Source organism: Cheilinus undulatus, linkage group 17, assembly GCF_018320785.1.
Source record: "Cheilinus undulatus linkage group 17, ASM1832078v1, whole genome shotgun sequence".
Taxonomy (NCBI): Eukaryota; Metazoa; Chordata; class Actinopteri; order Labriformes; family Labridae; genus Cheilinus; species Cheilinus undulatus.
Window position 1 is genome coordinate 6,243,743 of NC_054881.1, and position 17,142 is coordinate 6,260,884.

General features: G+C 40.5%; 1 protein-coding gene across 4 annotated transcripts in view; it reads right to left on the reverse strand.

Annotated features, from left to right (window-relative positions):
- arhgef28a (Rho guanine nucleotide exchange factor (GEF) 28a) overlaps positions 1-9,586 on the reverse strand; it is an 83,155-nt gene extending 73,569 nt beyond the window's left edge. For all 4 annotated transcript variants that reach the window (XM_041810378.1, XM_041810376.1, XM_041810377.1 and 1 more), the window contains exons 1-2: positions 9,410-9,586; positions 519-573 (exon numbers count right to left, since the gene is read on the reverse strand). In XM_041810378.1, the coding sequence (XP_041666312.1) occupies positions 519-551 (33 nt within the window). In that variant the 5' untranslated portion in view covers positions 552-573; positions 9,410-9,586. The remainder of the gene's footprint in view (positions 1-518; positions 574-9,409) is intronic.
- Between the last annotated feature and the right edge of the window lie 7,556 nt (positions 9,587-17,142).

Below are 17,142 nucleotides of genomic sequence, written 5' to 3' on the forward strand. Positions count from 1 at the left end.
GCAGTCCAGACGGAAGAAATGGAAGTAAGTGAGAGAAACAGAGTGTTACTACGTCAAAAAAAAAATAATTTAAAGCACCTGCACTCTGAGTAAGAATTTACTGAAATTCAGAGAGCAGTGAATAAAGTATCTAACAGATGCAGTGTGGAAATGGAGTGCATTGCAAGAAAGCTAAAAACTGAGTAAATTCTCTAGTTGTGGCCTCCACTTTGGGAGTAATGCTTTCATTTGTCTAAGGCCTGACTTCCCCAGGGACTGAAACCCTCCTGGCTTAAGTTTCACCTGCGATACAAGGCGTGTAAGTCAACAATCACACAGGGAGAGTCAGGGCTGAAAAAGAGAAAAGGGAATGGCTGGAGGGAAAGGCGGGAGTCGTCTAATTCTGGTAAAGAGAAAAAGGAATCAGAGGTTAAATGTGGGAAACCAGCCACACCTATAAAATAACCAAACAAACCTATTTGTAAGACCACCAACGCATCAGACGTACACAGACGAGAGTGAGACATATGGTCACTTACATAAAGAGGCACCTCTCTGCTGTTCACCTCCATTTTCTCCCCATCCGCCAGATGCCTGCAAGAAAGAAAGAAAGTCATGTTACCAAAATGACCTGTTGGAACAATGCAGGATCAAGTGTTTCAACACATGGCATGGCAGTGAATCTGGTTAGTGCACAATGTTATAAAAAATGGAAAAAATAAAAGCAAAAATGACAAAAATCTGAGGAAAAACAAACACACTGTAACCAGAAAAGCTGTTCAGATAATAGCTGAGATTCGGTTTTAAACACTTAATACAACACTGGCATTTTAGTGAAGCAGGACAGTTGATCATGAAGTAAACTGGGTAGAAAAAGAGTGGGGAATGACATGTGGCAAAGGCGCCACAGGGCAGATTCAAACACAGGCCACCTGCATTGAAGAGAACAGCCAGAACCACATGGACACACAGATGGATAACGGTGTCCAGGCAGCACTCTTTTTCGATAAAATCAGTGTTGTTCAGCATTCACAGTGCAAAACTTAACACCTGAACACCCTTAGTTCAACTTAGTTCAAACTGCCACGCTCGTCAACACAGCTTCCTTACTGACAATCAAATCCAGAATGACTGGACCTCTGATGTCAGCTTTTTCGATAACAATAATGGAAGAATACTAGTCTTATTTTTTCTGTTTCTAGGGCAAAATTTCCAGGTATAGAGCTGCCAATAATGTCAGGACAGAAGTCTTTTATATTGGTTTATGCTTCATTTGTGAAATTTCTTGCATAAAAACAAGTATTTGGCACAGGGGTGACTACACTATAGTTTTCATTGGCCTACAGCACATTTAAAAATAAACTGAAATATGTCCCATATTAGAACATTAAGCTCTTGTTTTATTGGATTGTACGTCTTAGTTTCAGCACAAGCCTGAGCTACCATGCTAACTCTGTAAAAAAAAAAACATTCTGACAAGGAGAATGCACTGATGTTTTTGTAGAAGGTAGAAGAACTGTAGAAGGTAAACATATTGGCAACCAAAATAACAGCAATATATTTGTAACGCACTGATTGATTGTTGCAGCAAATGGCAGTACCAATAGCGTCCCAGGGGTGGAGGCAGTGGTAGCCAGGGGAACCAGGGCCCTCTCAAATCTGATTGGCCACCCCAAAATCCATTTATCATTTGCTATTTGCCTTTTCAGGCATTAACAAGCCATTTGAGCATAATTGATCAGGATGTAATAAAACCAATCTAATGTATAACATACATTAGATTGATTTTACTAACTTAAATATGAAAATGTCTCCACCATCCATATATATTTCTTTAAGTGGCCCTCAGTGGAAAAAGTGTGGACACCCCTGATTTAGCATATGGGGCTATTTAAAACACTAGAAATGGTGGCTCAGCCTGACACCCAGATAGACTGTTTCATAAATCCATTGCATCTGGAAAACCTTCAACACAAAGTGTTTAGGACGGGCAAGACTTTTCAAAAAAGTTCTTGGAAAGTGATTGGCCAAACAGGCAGGCAGGTGCTGTTGTAGTTTACAAAAGGTGGAGGTTGTTGGTGGATAAACCTCATGCTTAGGCCGGTTGGACGAAGGGCAAAAACATCATCTGTGGTGGTTCTTTGCTTCTTGTTCAATAAAGAAATGCTGCTAATAACGCCAGTTGTGGACACAGACCCTAACTAAACTGATACTGAAGCAGAGCAGGGGAAGAGTGAAAACATCTTACCCATCGTGAAAAGCTTTCAGCCCGGTTCATTGCATCAGCAGTCACTGCATTTACCGGCGTACAGTGCAAAACTACCCCACCAGTAGCTACCGCCTCATCTCCTGAAATGACGCCAATTGGTCAGATATGGAATCTTGCTTTGATACCAAGGGAAGCAGAGGTGCTGACGCTAGCAAGCATTGGTAAGTTAAGATCTTAAGCACTGCCAGCAAATTTATGGTGTGTCTCTTGGTTCAGTAGACAGAACAAAGCATTGACCATAGTCGCATTGTTTGTGCATCACTGCTAAAATAGATCAGAGGAGTGTATTATCAGGAAACATTCATTATATCATTCAAGAAAACAGATAAAGCATTACAGAAGATATTAAATTGTTTTACCCTTGCACTTGATTTTAGTCACTTTCCCCTGCAACCTCATGACTTTAATAATTTCACTGAATGACACACGCTCATCCATTAGATCAATTTGAAACAAAGCCCTTACTTTCAATTTACAAACTTGTCTGCTAAGATTATGGCCATGATAGCAAGGATAAGAAAACAAGTCAGTATAAGAAAAGAAAATGTGATATTTTCTGTATCTCCGCTGACCAGGCTGCTTTAACTTCGACCCCAGAGTCAGACTCTGCAGGCAGGATGCAGCAGTGAGGTGAAGGGTAACTGTGTCATCAGTGAACACCTGATCGGCTGTGACTTCACTGTGAGCTGTGAATAGTGCATGATTTCAAAGCTGCTGGCTGGTGTCGTCTCTGCAGGCTGCTCTTTGTCCACAAACTCATTTACATGAGCTGGTGCCACACCGACCAGCTGGGACTGATTTTATCCTGTAGTTCAGAGAAGACACGCTCTGAAGATAAGGCAGCAGAACTACCCTCTCACCTCTTTCATGTCAAAATTAGGAGTAAAGTCATTGTTGAGACAGTCCAAAACTTTCAATACTTTACTGTCATATTAAAGTTGAGAATTTTAAAAATTAGGGATGTTCCGATATCAATTTTTTCCTTCCCGATACGAATCACTTACTAAGGTGTTGGGTATCGGCCAATACTGAGTACCCATCTGATACCAGTGGGAACTTTCCGGACTGACTGCGCAGCTAGTAAATTATTTTAGACCTCAGAACATGGCTCTATAAATAGTACCATAATGTAAAGCATCTCTGCCTAAAGTTTTTTTTCTGCTGATTTTTGAGTGTTAGTGCTAAATGTTAAAATAACAATAATACAAGGGCTGTGTCACAGGCTCTCTCTATTATGCTCTATTCAGGCAGCATGACATGATCATGGAACAGCCTGCCACTGGCTGACAGACCCTCACTAAGGGTAAACAACATGGTGGTTAGCATTTGAGCTAGTGGTAATAAATGATCGTAATCCGATTAAAATGGATGAAGAGACGTTCAGCGTCGGGTTTACTGGTGTGGATTTGATCATTAAAGTCCCAAAAAGTCACACGAGCTCAAGACTCGCTGAAAAGGCTGCCGCAAGGGATTTAAAGGCACCGATAGTGTCAATGGGATGGCTCAACAGCTAGCTTCAAGAGAAAAAACAAGTAAGAGGCAGTGATTTATGGTTCAAAGGTTATTTAACTTTTGATAAACTGTGTCACTTCTTGATGTGTACGAGAGTGCCGGTCTGGAAGGCATTTTAACAGTAACATTCAGAGAACAACTGTCACACAGCCTCTGTGCTTTGCTGCTGCAGTGGGTCCTTTGGTTCTTCTTTGCTGCTCTAAAAACACAGTAGCAATACAGTGGTACTCAGCCCGTGCATGCAGCGCTTTCCGGCAGCGAAGAAGAATTGATTTCCAGTTTATGCAAACATTTAGCACAAAGCAAAATATAAAGCTGAACCAAACGGCATCGGATCGGTGCATAAACTCGTGTACCCGCCGATACCAATACCTGCATTTTAAGCGGAATCTGACGTATTTCTGATCCTAGTATCGGAATTGGAACAACCCTAGTACTCACCCTACTCAGGAGCCACGCTGATGAAAAAACAGCTTTTTGCTAGTCCCACAACTGTGCCTTTTGTCACACCTGGCCTCTTTCCATAGTTTGCTTTTGGGTTTCTGCTCTTTTATAATACCAGTTACAGTAGACGCTCAAATAAAATAGCCAATGTTTTGATATTTCTTGCCTTGTTAGTCCATTATCGCATCAGGTGATCTGTGTATGTGGCGGCTTGTTGGTGTTGATGAATCACAATAATCATAAAGTGTAAGAGCACAACAGCATCAACAACAATCAGCTGTTTTTCATTTTTTTAATAAAGGCATGAGAAGCTTCAGCTTTAGCATAAGTCTCTCTTTCGTTCTCTTTTTCTTGCTTCCTCTGGCTCTCTCATGAACAGCCTACATGCAAAGCCAATAACACATGGTTTAAAGGCAGGTTGGCAATTTTACTTGGCCTACCTGCTTGTGTCTTCTAGACTTAAAAGAGCAAAAACTTGTCACGAAAGAGCATGTGGCTCTGAAGCCACAGGTTGAGTACCACTGTATTGCATCGTATCATGTCATATTGTATTATATCCAGTGGTATTATGGTTAATCATTATCTTATAGTATTGTATCATATCACGTCAGAACTGCGCACTGTGCAGGCAGACTCTGTGCTTCTTCTGCATGTACAAACATACAGGTAATGTTGCTGCCATCACAGATACACCGGCATGATGCTCCAGGCAGACACTACAGTACACGAAGCTGGACTTAAGTGAGTATATAATATGGGGCCTGTTAACAGCACAGACCTTTCAGCTTCATGTTACCCTGTGATTCCCACTCCTGCTTAATATTTAGGATTTGTAAGGTCAGCTACTTTAAATCCATGAGTCTAGTAGGCTGCAGGCCTTTCTGTGAATTTGGGTCAAACCCAACATTACCTCATGTTATTTTATGAAAACAAAACTACTGTGTGACGCAGCGGACCCGCATCAACACCAGGATCCAATATCTAACAGTAATCAGGCCCAGTCACATGATCCAGAAATACAGCAGCAGATGTCCTTTGGGTTTATATAACAATAATATCGCTATCACGTTTGCGTGCTCTAATATTGTTTCCAGAGGACCTCTCATCAATGAAGGATAACCATGCCACAGGCCTGGGCGTCTGAACCCTACACATGCATGGGAAAACACTGCTGTAAAGTGAAACTACAGAAAGATAAAGCGTCATGATGCAGAGTAAACACCGTCCAAGGTTGGCAGGCTGCGCCCCTTAACGTCAACAGCTCTGAATATCCCGGTACACTTGTGTTTATGCAAGGTTTGAAAAAATAATCTGAAAGGAAAGGATCCATTTTTATCCAACCTTTTGAGTTAAGAAACAACTTTTGAGCAAAAATAGCCACAAAGACCAAAATAAGGCTCCACATTTTCAGGCTAAGAATGGATCTTAAGTCCTGATGTCTTGTTTTTCTGGTCCGTAGAGGATTTGTGTCAGTCATTGTCCTCACTCAGCCTGACTTCAGCGGCCTCCTGCATGTTCAACGTGAAGCAGAAACCTGAGCTGGCTGCAGGCCACGCACTCCGGAGCAGAGCGTGAGAAAAGAGATTACACATAACAACAGAACGCGCGCTGTCTTAAAGCATTTAGGAAGCTCGCTTTGACATCTAAATATGTGATGAAAATATTTTTAAGATGCAGGAGGGTTGATCCTGTTGTCCTGAACATTTTTACAAGAGATGCATGATTGAATAATCAAATTCCTCTCACATGACAAACTGCAATCAGTTACAAGCTGCAGGAAAAGGAGGAAATGATCCGCTTACATACCAGGGTCTTCAAAAACTCAATGCATGTGTTAAAAACAATAAAATCTATGTAGTTTCCTGAGTGGTTGTGTGGGAAACACCAAAACTTTACAAAAACAGCAATAATTTTATAAAAGAGGTGCAGAGGAGGGGAATAAACCCATCAAAAAGGCAGGCAAATTCCTGCTAGATAGCAGAAAAATATTGATGCTCAGCATAAGTTGCAAATGTTTTAATTGACATAGCAATATACTGTCATGTACACCTTGCCAATGTATGTATCAACAGATTTTGCAGAATACATAAGGCCGTAAATGCTGAGGCAGCAGTTTTAAAATATATTTTTCTAAATATACATCTCCCTTGATAACCTTGCAAAGCAGATGGATTCACCCGTTTCCGTGTTTCTCACTGGTGAATCCATCTTGCAAAGCTCCCGTCTGAACCGTTTGGGCCCGGTTAGAAAGTGACAGGACCAATAAGCAATGAGGGGCAGTATTTTCAGGCGCAGCGGAGTCGTGACCTAAGCAAGTAGCAACAAGATGTCATGTGTTTTGTTGCTCTGATTGGCCCATAAAGATGTGACAGACAAAACGTTCATCGAATCACCCCCGTTTTTTTTCAAAGGCTCTGCCCTTTCCCAAAAGTTGTATATCAAAGGTTTCCCATCCATCTGGCATATCAGGTTACTCCCTTGATGCAAGCACCAGAACATCCAGCAGATGGCAACAGCCATTAAACTGCATGATTCATTGCATGTCTGACACAAAAATAAGTTGATGCTCACTCCAGTAACAGTGTCTATTTTACTCAGACTAAAAGCAAAGATACTGGATATTTCAAGTTTCTTCAAACATCAAAAAGTCGGGAGCTGGACATGAGTCATGTAAGCTTTTGCAGTAAATAAGGTAAAACACTACAGCAACACCAATCTTCATTGACACATGAGCAAGGCTAAATAGCACTTACCAGCTAGGCTCACCAGGCTAATATGCATCATCCCAACCAGCAGTGAATAACATTGTAAAGTCAGAATTTCCCTCAACGTCTAAGAGATTACAAGCAGCACTGATAACAACAGCTTCAAGCAGCTGCTTCAGGCTGTGTGTCTGTCAATTAAAGAAAAAAGGACATATGATGCAGATGAGTTTGCATGTTTTCCCCGTGCATGCGTGGGTTTTCTCTGGGTACTCCAGCTTCCTCCTACCACCAAAAACGTGCTCATCAGGTTAACTGGTGACTCTAAATTGGCCGTAGGTGTGAATGTGAGAGCGCCTGGTTGTCTGTCTCTATATTTCAGCCCCACAATTGACTGACAACCAGTCCAGGGTGTACTCCACCTCTCGCCCAATGACAGCTGGGATAGGCTCCATCCCCCCCGCAACCCACAACATGATAAGCGGTACAGAAAATGGATGGATATGGAGATGTAAAGCAAAAAGATATTCTTGCTAATGTAAGTGGTCCTTCATTAAAGTCAAACCTGAATTTTACATGAAAAGTATGGAAAACAACAGCAAGAGAGACAGCAAAGGGGGCATTTTAAGTTTTAAAAGTTAAATATTATTGTGTATGCATTTATTAATAGCCAAGTGATTATAAACAAACCAATTTTAATTTACTTGGATCTATGAGGATCTAAATTAAAGCATTTTAAAGTGTAAGGACCTTTAAACTATACCTCTTTTGTTGCCATCTACAATAAACACAGCCTGCTGAAGTGAAATCAGTGTAGGGTGTATTTATTAGCACGTTTATTAAGAAGGATGCACTAGTCATACCAGCAGGGAAGCTAATAGGTCAACAGATGAGTACAGTTCCTCCACTATATTTAGAGATTATTAAGTAAAAATGGGCCAAACATACACGCTATTGAAAATTTCCATTGAAGCCCACATGCCAAGGCAACACAGCTGATCAGGAGATGATGATACACTGTGGCGGAAGAACACAGAGCCATAAGTTGCATTGCAAAATAGAGCCAAACATGCAGGCTTTCTGAGTGAAATGCATCAAAAAATTTTCAACAGAGCATACGTTTGAGCAAACATTGATTCTTGGCCCATTTTTACTTTAAACTGTCAAAATGCTGCAGAGAAACTGTACCCATCTGTTATGGTGTAGCTTCTCTGTCTGTGTCACTAGAGAGTCCTCCTTAAAGGGCCAACATGCAGTGAAATCACTTTAGTGCCACTTCTACTGCCCAGCACCTCATATGACCCAACTTCAAAAGAACCAAAACATTGCTTTAAGATCCATAGCAAGTTCCTTTTTCTGTTGTCAAGTCCATGCTATAATATCAAACTACTCATAAAAGCTGCATCCAGACAGGAAGTCAATTACCCTTAGTTGAAGACAGTGGAAAGATCAAAAATAAAATAACTACTTTAAATGTAAAAAAGCATGTTTTTAAAATGCAATAAAGGATGTGATTAATCATGATTAAAAATGTAAATCATTTGACAGCCCTTGTACGATTGTTTCTTATATTATTACGGGCATTACACTACAAAAATCTACAAACTGCACCTTTAAGTATCTTTCCATAAGTGTATGCACATGTTTAATAAGCTGAATGATGCTCATTCATAGACTCTGTTTATTTTGGCCTGTTTGTTGGACTCCTTTGAGAATGCAATATTGGATATCTAGTATTTGTTTTTGATTCCATGGTTTTATCACTATTTTAATTAGTACCATATGAACCTTCACCATGCTGCTGCTGTGTAAGTTATTATACTTTCACAGCACATTTTTAGAGATAATGGAGAAAAACATAGAGATATTTTTGATTATAGCTTCACAAAGAGAATCTTAGGGGTATGCTATCATTAACAAACATCATATTTACACAGTAGTGTCATTGTAATATGATAAATCAGAATGAAAACTCACTTGAATTGATCATTTCAGTAATAGCAACGGTTAAATTAGAGAAGAAACCTTAGTGAGCAAGGTAAACAAGACACTAAAGGCACCTTTCTCAGGTTTTTTTGGGTAAAATAAACATATATATCGATCAAAAAAATGAAAATAACCTTCCTGCAAAGCAACCGTGGGTAATTTTCCATACAAAGAAGTGAGGTCAGGGTTTAAAATTCAAGAACAGACATTGTAAACTACAAATGAACTCTATTGTTTTTCAGAGGGAAGTCAAAAGTTTGAAGTAAAAGTCCAAAATATTACACTTAGAAGCCCAGAAAACCAGAGTGTGTATGGCATTAGTGTTTGAATGAGTGAGCTATATGACGTTTTTACGGTTTACCTGTGAGCACACCACACGTTTTATCGTCTATTTACCAATAAATCACAAAGATGCTAAGTAAAAATCATCGTGTTAGCCTCTTTACGTATTGCTATTCAGGCTAAACTAGCTTATTTGGAAGTTTTTCATCCTGAAGATGATTCAGGTTGCCATTACCTGCTGTCGTCCGTCACCGCTCTCCCTCCGAACCGTCGTAAAACCCCTTCGACTTTTCTTTCCTTTCTATCTTGCTCTTGAATGAAAACTATCCCGTTTTATAGCCGTGTTATTCCGCATTACTCCACGTCTCAGCCTCGTGTGTCTGCTAGCTGCTGTGAGTTTGTGTGCAGGTGCCGTCAGAGCTCTGTCTCCTCTCCGCAGCTCTCTCCTCTGGTCCAGCCCCTTCACCAATCACACAGTGGTGTAAGGGTTGAAAAAGTGACCGTGTTAACTGGCGACTTTCAGCCGAATGCGTCTGAGGTTGCCATAGTTACAAGGGACGTTAAAGACCGTGTTCGGACGGTGTCAATTTAAAAGCTCTATTTAATGTACATTACCCAACAGAACACTTATGTAACTAAGAAGCAGTTGTGAGGATTGTTTGAGTTTTTCACGTCAACAGGAACTGTGACAACCAGAGGCGAATTCGGCTAAAACTCACCATTTAACACGGTCGCTCTTTCAACGGTTACACCAAGTTTTACGAGAGAAATTTCTAGTAAAACCATGAAACTTCGTCCATCTCTGTACTATACAGTGCTGTGAAAAACTATTTCCAGTCTTCCCCAATTCTATTTCTTTTTTGCATATTTATTTAAACAAAAAATAATATGAAATGAAGATTAACAGACTTAATAGAGAATGCAGTTTTTAAAATAATGATTACAACTGTGAAGGGGAAAAGCCATCTAAACCTGCCAGGGCCGAGTGATAAAGTCACTGACATTTGTCAGTCTGGAAAGGGTTACAAAGTCATTTTTCAAGGCCACTGGACTCCAACGAACCACAGTGAGAGCAATTATCTACAAATGGAGAAAACTTGGAACAGTGCTGAACCTTCCCAGGAGTGGCCAGCCTACCAAAAGGACTCCAGGGGTCGATCGACGACTCATCCAGGCAGGTTGCCTGGCTGCAGACTGTTCATCTGAAATGCCCTATATCTCAGAATGTAAACACGGTCTAAAACTTCATAAGTCTATAAGTTTAGGGTTAGGGTAAGGGTTACCGTAACAAATGTTAATAGTCAAAAACCTAATCTAGAAAACCTGATTACAAAACCTTTAATGAAGCAGAGTAAACAGTCTGCTGAAAGGAAAACAGTTATCCTTCACGGAAACATTCTAGTATAGCAAGCGTAGCTTACATAACTCTGTTCCCTGCCTATTTAAGTAGCTAACATAGCTAAAGCTAAGCCCACAAAGCAGCTACATTAGCTTAGTTAGCTTTAGCTTCACTGACATCTATCAGTTGGGAAGGGGTTACAAAGACATTTCTAAGGCTTTGGGATGCCAGCAAACCACATTGAGAGCCATTATCCACAGATGGAGAAAACTCGGAACAGTGGAGAACCTTCCCAGGACTTGCCGGCCTATCAAAAAGACTCCAAGAGCACATCGACAGCTCATTCAGGAGGTCACAAAAGACAGAACCCAGAAACCCAGAACAGCATCTAAAGACCTGCAGGCCTCACTGGACTCAGTTAAGGTCAGAGTTCATGATTCAACAATAAGAAAGAGAACAGGCAAAAATGGCAACCATGGGAGAGTTCCATAAAAAAATCGTCTGAGTATTTTCCTCTCAAACAGGGGTTGTTTGTGTTTTAAATGCTACATTTAGTTCGAAAGACTTCAAATCAAGGGAAAGGGAAATCAAAGGAAAACACACAGTTGGTGCATAATTGATGCATTAAGGAAAAAGGACAGCATTACTTCATATCAGTGTCTAATTTGCGCATGTAATACTTCTCTTCCTGGTTCCCTTCTGTTGTGAAGATATAAATCCTTCATGTCTCTTAATCACTCACAGAAGAGAGAAGCTCACATGGATTTATGACAGTAAGAGGAAGACTTTCCCACCATCCCCGCTCCCAGACTTATCGCTCTCACTGATAATGACAAACAGATTACAACTCTGAATGTAGGTCACGGCTCAAAGTTAAAAACAATATTGACTTATTTTTGATGCAGTGAGAAGTCTGACTTTATTTAGCATATCTTCTGTCTTGTTTAATTGGAAAGATAAGAGGATTAAAGACCAGTTTTGAGAGGGATAAATCTAATCAGTCTATTATTCTGCAGTGCCTATTCATGATCTACTAAACACTGCTGCCCTCTGTTGGGAAAATTAGATCAGTAAGGAAAAAGTGAAAGCTCTTGCAATACTGCCATCATGTGCAGAGTTTCACACATTACATTCCACGGGTATTAGTTTGCTTCAAAGGGACCCTGATTTTCTCAAAAGGGAGAAATTAGTCACAAAGCTGTTAAAAATGAAGAATAATCCTCCAGATTGTCTTGTTGTCAGATGGTAAAAGCAGCAGACCTCGGTCCTCCAATAAAAGGCCGATAAGAGATAAGACCTGATAAGATATGTCCAGAGGGGGAATAATGCAGATAAAGACAGTCTTATCAATAAAGTCATTGTAATAAAAAGTGTTGATAGCATGAATGAGAATGAGATACAAACACACTGCGAGAAAGGAAAATAGGATTAATAACAGCAGAAAGTAGTGTAACTGGCAGACTTCCTGGGGACTTCTTTCACCCACATGACCCAGCTGGTGTTGATCCGGTCTTGGCTTTTTCTGAGGCTTTGGTGATGGAGCAATGGCTCTCCTTCAGTCACTACCGTCACCATCAAAGCTTTGCAAAGAGAGCAACCTAAGAAAGTCTCAACAAGCTTCACCAGCATGACAGCATGTCCGCCAAGTACGGCTTCTGCACTCCACCATGACTTCCTTTTACCTCCATGGATCCATTTGCTTATCCCGTTTATTCCGTTTCCAACATGGGCATTCTCCTTATATTGCACCTTGAGTTCACATGGGATCATGTGGAGTCTGAGACGTCAGATGTGGTAAGGGCGATGTGTGATCTACCCTCTTGGTCGAGTATAAGAGCACCTTATCAGACTTCTGATTCCAGGTCTAGTTAATCTAAAACACCGAGAACTTTTAGTTCCATAGCTTCTCTTCAAGGAGCTAAAAGTTCCCATGGACCTCTGTTTTTTCTGTTCCATCTGCAAAAATAAAGATTAACTTCTGTTTTCACTTCATCAAGATGGGACTGAGTGTAGATTAATGAGATTTTTTTTTTTTGGACTGTAACATCAAGTCTCAACATCCATCCATACATCCATCCATATATCCATCCATCCATGCATCCATCCATTAATCCATCCATCCATCCATCCATGCATCCATCCATCTATCTATCCATGCATGCCTGTATCCATCCATCCATCCATGCATGCATGTATCCATCCATCCATGCATCTATGCATCCATCCATCCAGCCAGCCATCCATCCATGCATGCCTGTATCCATCCATCCATCCATCCATCCATGCATGCCTGTATCCATCCATCCATCCATCTATCCATCCATCCATCCATTCATGCATCTATGCATCCATCCATCCATCCATCCATCCATCCATGCATGCCTGTATCCATCCATCCATCCATTTTCTTCCACTCATCCAGGCTCAGGTGACAGCAGATGAATTAGGTCAACCCAGAAGTCTGTCTTCTTTCCGTCTCCAACGTTTTCCAGTTCCTCCTGAGGAAGGGTTAGGGATCCCTCCAACGAGTTCTGGGTCCTACCTGGAGACTTCCCACAGCTGGACACCCACAAGGAGGTGCCCAGGAGGCACCCTGATCAGATGCCTTGGATCATTGCTTCCCAACGTGGGGTCTGGGACCCCCTTGGGTGGGCACCAGAGATTTCAGGGGGGCGCAGGCTTTGGCTGCTTTAAGGTTGTTAAAATTAGATTTACTCATAGTTAATACAAGCAGCCTTTTGATAAAAACACTTGTGTGTGTTGGCTATTTTGTTTTTATTTAAGAGGAAAAACAATTGAAATTACCATTTTTTGATAGAAACATATCCCTTTTTTCCATGTGGGTCTAAGGGGCCACAGTTCCTCTTAGATACATGTTGAGGGGCTCAGAGGATAAAACTTAAGAACCACTGCCTCAGATGAATCATGTGTACAAAGTGGCCTCCGGAAACACATGTCTCTTGTGTCTTTTTCCAAATCATCCCAGCATAACAAATGAATCATAAACCCTCATAAAAAGTTTATAAGTTTCCGTGTGTGGTAATTTTTACTCAGATAAATCAAGGCTGAAATTTTCCTCCAACCTCTCAAATAGCAGTTACCATTAAATAGGTTGAGGACCAAGGATTCAAATTTTACATCATTCTTAAGTTAAACAAATTCTCTCTTCATTCATAATTTCCATCTTTTCTTTGCACAATAGTTAATTTGAATGTTTTTGCTGCACAGTTTAAGTGATCCTAAGATGTTTAAAGATTGCTAATTGTATAAAAGTGGATGAGGACATTTGTGCACCATCAGCATATCATAAAATAGTAGGAATTCAGCATCAGGCTGTAAAAATATCATGAATAGACATGCAGACAGTCTGCATAAAAATCAGGATGCTGTAGAGGACTAATGACTAGGATAAACATTCTCAGGGGCTTGACACTGTTTACCCTGTAAATCCTAATGAAACCAGCAGAAAATCCCTACTTTACAGCTTTTCAGGCTCTGATAGCCATAACAAAAACAAACGGAGAAAGTCAAAACACCTGACGGGGTAAACAGAAGTAAATGTAGATATTTCTTAGATGAATTATACACACAGAGCACAGAGAGCACCCACACCTCTGCTCTCCAAAAGAAGACTTATTCCATGTTTATACCTCTGGATGGAGAGGGTTGACAGCCTCTGAAGACTTATTCCATGTGTAAAGTCTAAATCAGATTAATACGATTGAACTTTGAGCAAAGATAATGAGCACGGCTGGAAATGATTTGTAATTCATCGTCATTAATGAGGTAAACTGATCTAAAAGAATATTAAACAAGCTTGCTGCTTTGTTGAACTTTCCTTATCCAGTCCACTTTCTCAAGGATACAGGCTCATTATTTGATTATTATGAGAAACATGTGTCCAACAGTGATGTCAGGATGTTCCTCCCCATTGTGGTAAATTCATAGCAACCACATTCAACACTTCCTTTACTATAAACGCAACAGCAGGAAGCACATGTGTGCAGGTGCAATTGATTTGAGGTTATGGTGAGTTTCTAAAAGTTTTGACATCTTCATGAAGGTTAACATCAACACAAATTTAGAAAGAATGAGTGCAGCTATTTGGACAAAAGTTTGTGATCCTAAATGGGTCGTCCTGAAGAGCTCAGTGACTTCAAGCGTGCTACTCTGATGGATGCCACCTTTGCAGTAAGACGGTTTGTCTTCCCTGCTGGATATTCCACAGTCATCTGTGAGTGATTTTATTAGAACGTGGAAGCATTCAGGAAAAACAGCAACGCAGCCACAAAGCGGAGGACGATGTAAAATCAGAGTTGGGTCATCGACTGCTAAGATGCATGGTGCGTGAAAGTCGCCGTGCATCATGAATGGGTTTCCATGGCTGAGCAGCTGCATGCAAGCCTCACATCACCAAGTCCAGTGCTAAGCATAGGATGAAGTGGTTCAAAGCCCTCCAACACTAGACTGTGGAACAATCGAGACATGTTCAGTGGAGTGACGATTTAATTTTTCTGTTTCTGTTTTAGCAGTCAGCCCTTCTTTTCAGGAAAGTCGTCTCTTTCTCTAGGGCCTCCTTTCGCTCCTCTGCCAGCTTCAGATCCCTTTCAGCTGTCTCGAGGAGTTCACTGCCTTTCTGCACTTCTTCTTTCAAGGCTTTAGCACCTGACGTGACTTCCACTTGGATTGGATTGATTTTCTTCAGGAGATCTTCTGTGGCATCCTCCATATCCGCCACTTTGGAGGACAGTTTCAGGTTTTCTGCGATTTTCTGGATCACCTAAATCTTTAAGTCCTCAACCTGCCTCTTGTGTTCAAAGTTTTTGTTGGCAGCCCGTTCCTCCGGGATCTTATTCCTCTCCTTTTTCTTACTCATCGTCCTCTGGTGGTTTCGGACCTTTTCTAATGTTTTTCCGAGGACATCAGAACCTGACATTTCCTCCTGCAGTTTGGAGTTTTGGGCTCTGATGACTGCAAGGAGTTCTTCTTTGGATTTGTTGATGAAATTTGGCAAATCCTGGGGTGAGCAGGAGATCAAATTCAGACGCTCTAACTCCTCTTTGAGTTCCTTGTTCTCTTCCTCGCACTCAAATCTTCAGCTGAGCTGTTTTTGCATACTTGTTTCTGCCTGCTCCAGCTTGATCTGGTTCAGTTTGCTCTGGTCTTCTGCCCACTCTCTCAGCTGCCTTTCTTGCTGCAGTTCAGACAACGCTTCATCCAGGCAACCTTGGAGATCTTGCCCTGCAACCGAGGTTTGTGGTTGGTCGCAAGGCAGTTCATAAGTGGGGGACTGAGGTTGTCCAAAGTACTGCACATTTGGGTATTGCCAAATTATGAAGGGAGCCTGCATGTCTCTAGAGTTTTAAGGGTATGGAAGCTGCCAATAACCATGGGGGGCCTCAGTCTGACCAAAGTCTTGTGGGTATTAGAGCTGCCAATAACCATGGCAGGCCTCAGTCTGACCAAAGTAATGTGGGTATTGGAGCTGCCAGTCACCATCTGAGGCCTCGGTTCGACCAATGTCATGCCCATCTGGCTGCTGGCAATCCACGTTTGGGACCTGGGTTTGAAAGCTCTGTAATAAGCTCCACTTTGGTCCCGTTGGTGGATTCGACCTCTGTGTTGTCTTCCATCGCTAATATTTGTGGAATCAGTTTCTGGGTTGTAAAATGTAGGTAGTTGTTTAAATATCTTGATTTTAGACTCAGTATTAAATAGTATCTTGTATTCAATATAAACATTTTCATTTTGAGAGAATGAGCTTTTTGCCTTTTGGCAAATCTGGCCTGAAATCGGGCTTAAAATTGTGCAGTGTGTGGCCAGCCCATTGCTTCTTCTGGAATGGGTAACTTTGGTTACCAGTAAGGCCAAAATTATTTTTTTCAATGGATATTCTTAATTTAACCATTATGATAACTAAGAATGTATGAAAAGACAGAATGACAACCTATCTTGATTATTTCAAACCAATATTTTAGTTTTCAACTCAAACATAAATATAGTTTAATGATCTAAACTCAGAATTAAATCAATTATCAGATTTTTAAAGATGTTTTTAGTGAGTTACATATAAAAGTATACGTAGTGGTTAATGGTCTTTGAGGTGTCAAATTATTAGGAATTAATGGACAACTCCGCAAAGTCCATTAATCCCTGATAATTGGACACCTCAAAGGGCATTAACCACTACATAATGTATCTATGAATTTGGTTACAAATAGAGAAATGCACAATATTGTGAATTATTTTGCAATATTATTGAATTATTATATCTTTATTGAAAGAACACACATTCTGTATGTAAAAGCAATCTTAAAAGCTTTTTAAAATCATATCTATTTTCTTATATTTTTTCAGTCGTGAAAAATTTGTAAGACAAAATAATTTTTAAAAACTGTAAAAATATAAATCAAGACTTAAGTGGAAATAGGTTTAAAAATGTTCACCATGAATGTTAGCAACATGTAGTCACAAACACATTTAGGGTATGAAATCTTTTCTCCTTTCTGGATATTTTTAACTTTTACCAGTTTGGTAGAACTGCCATGATGCCTTTACTATGTTACAAAGTCAGACCCACTGTCTTCATACGAGGGCATCGGTTAAAAAAATACCTATCTGCTGGTGAG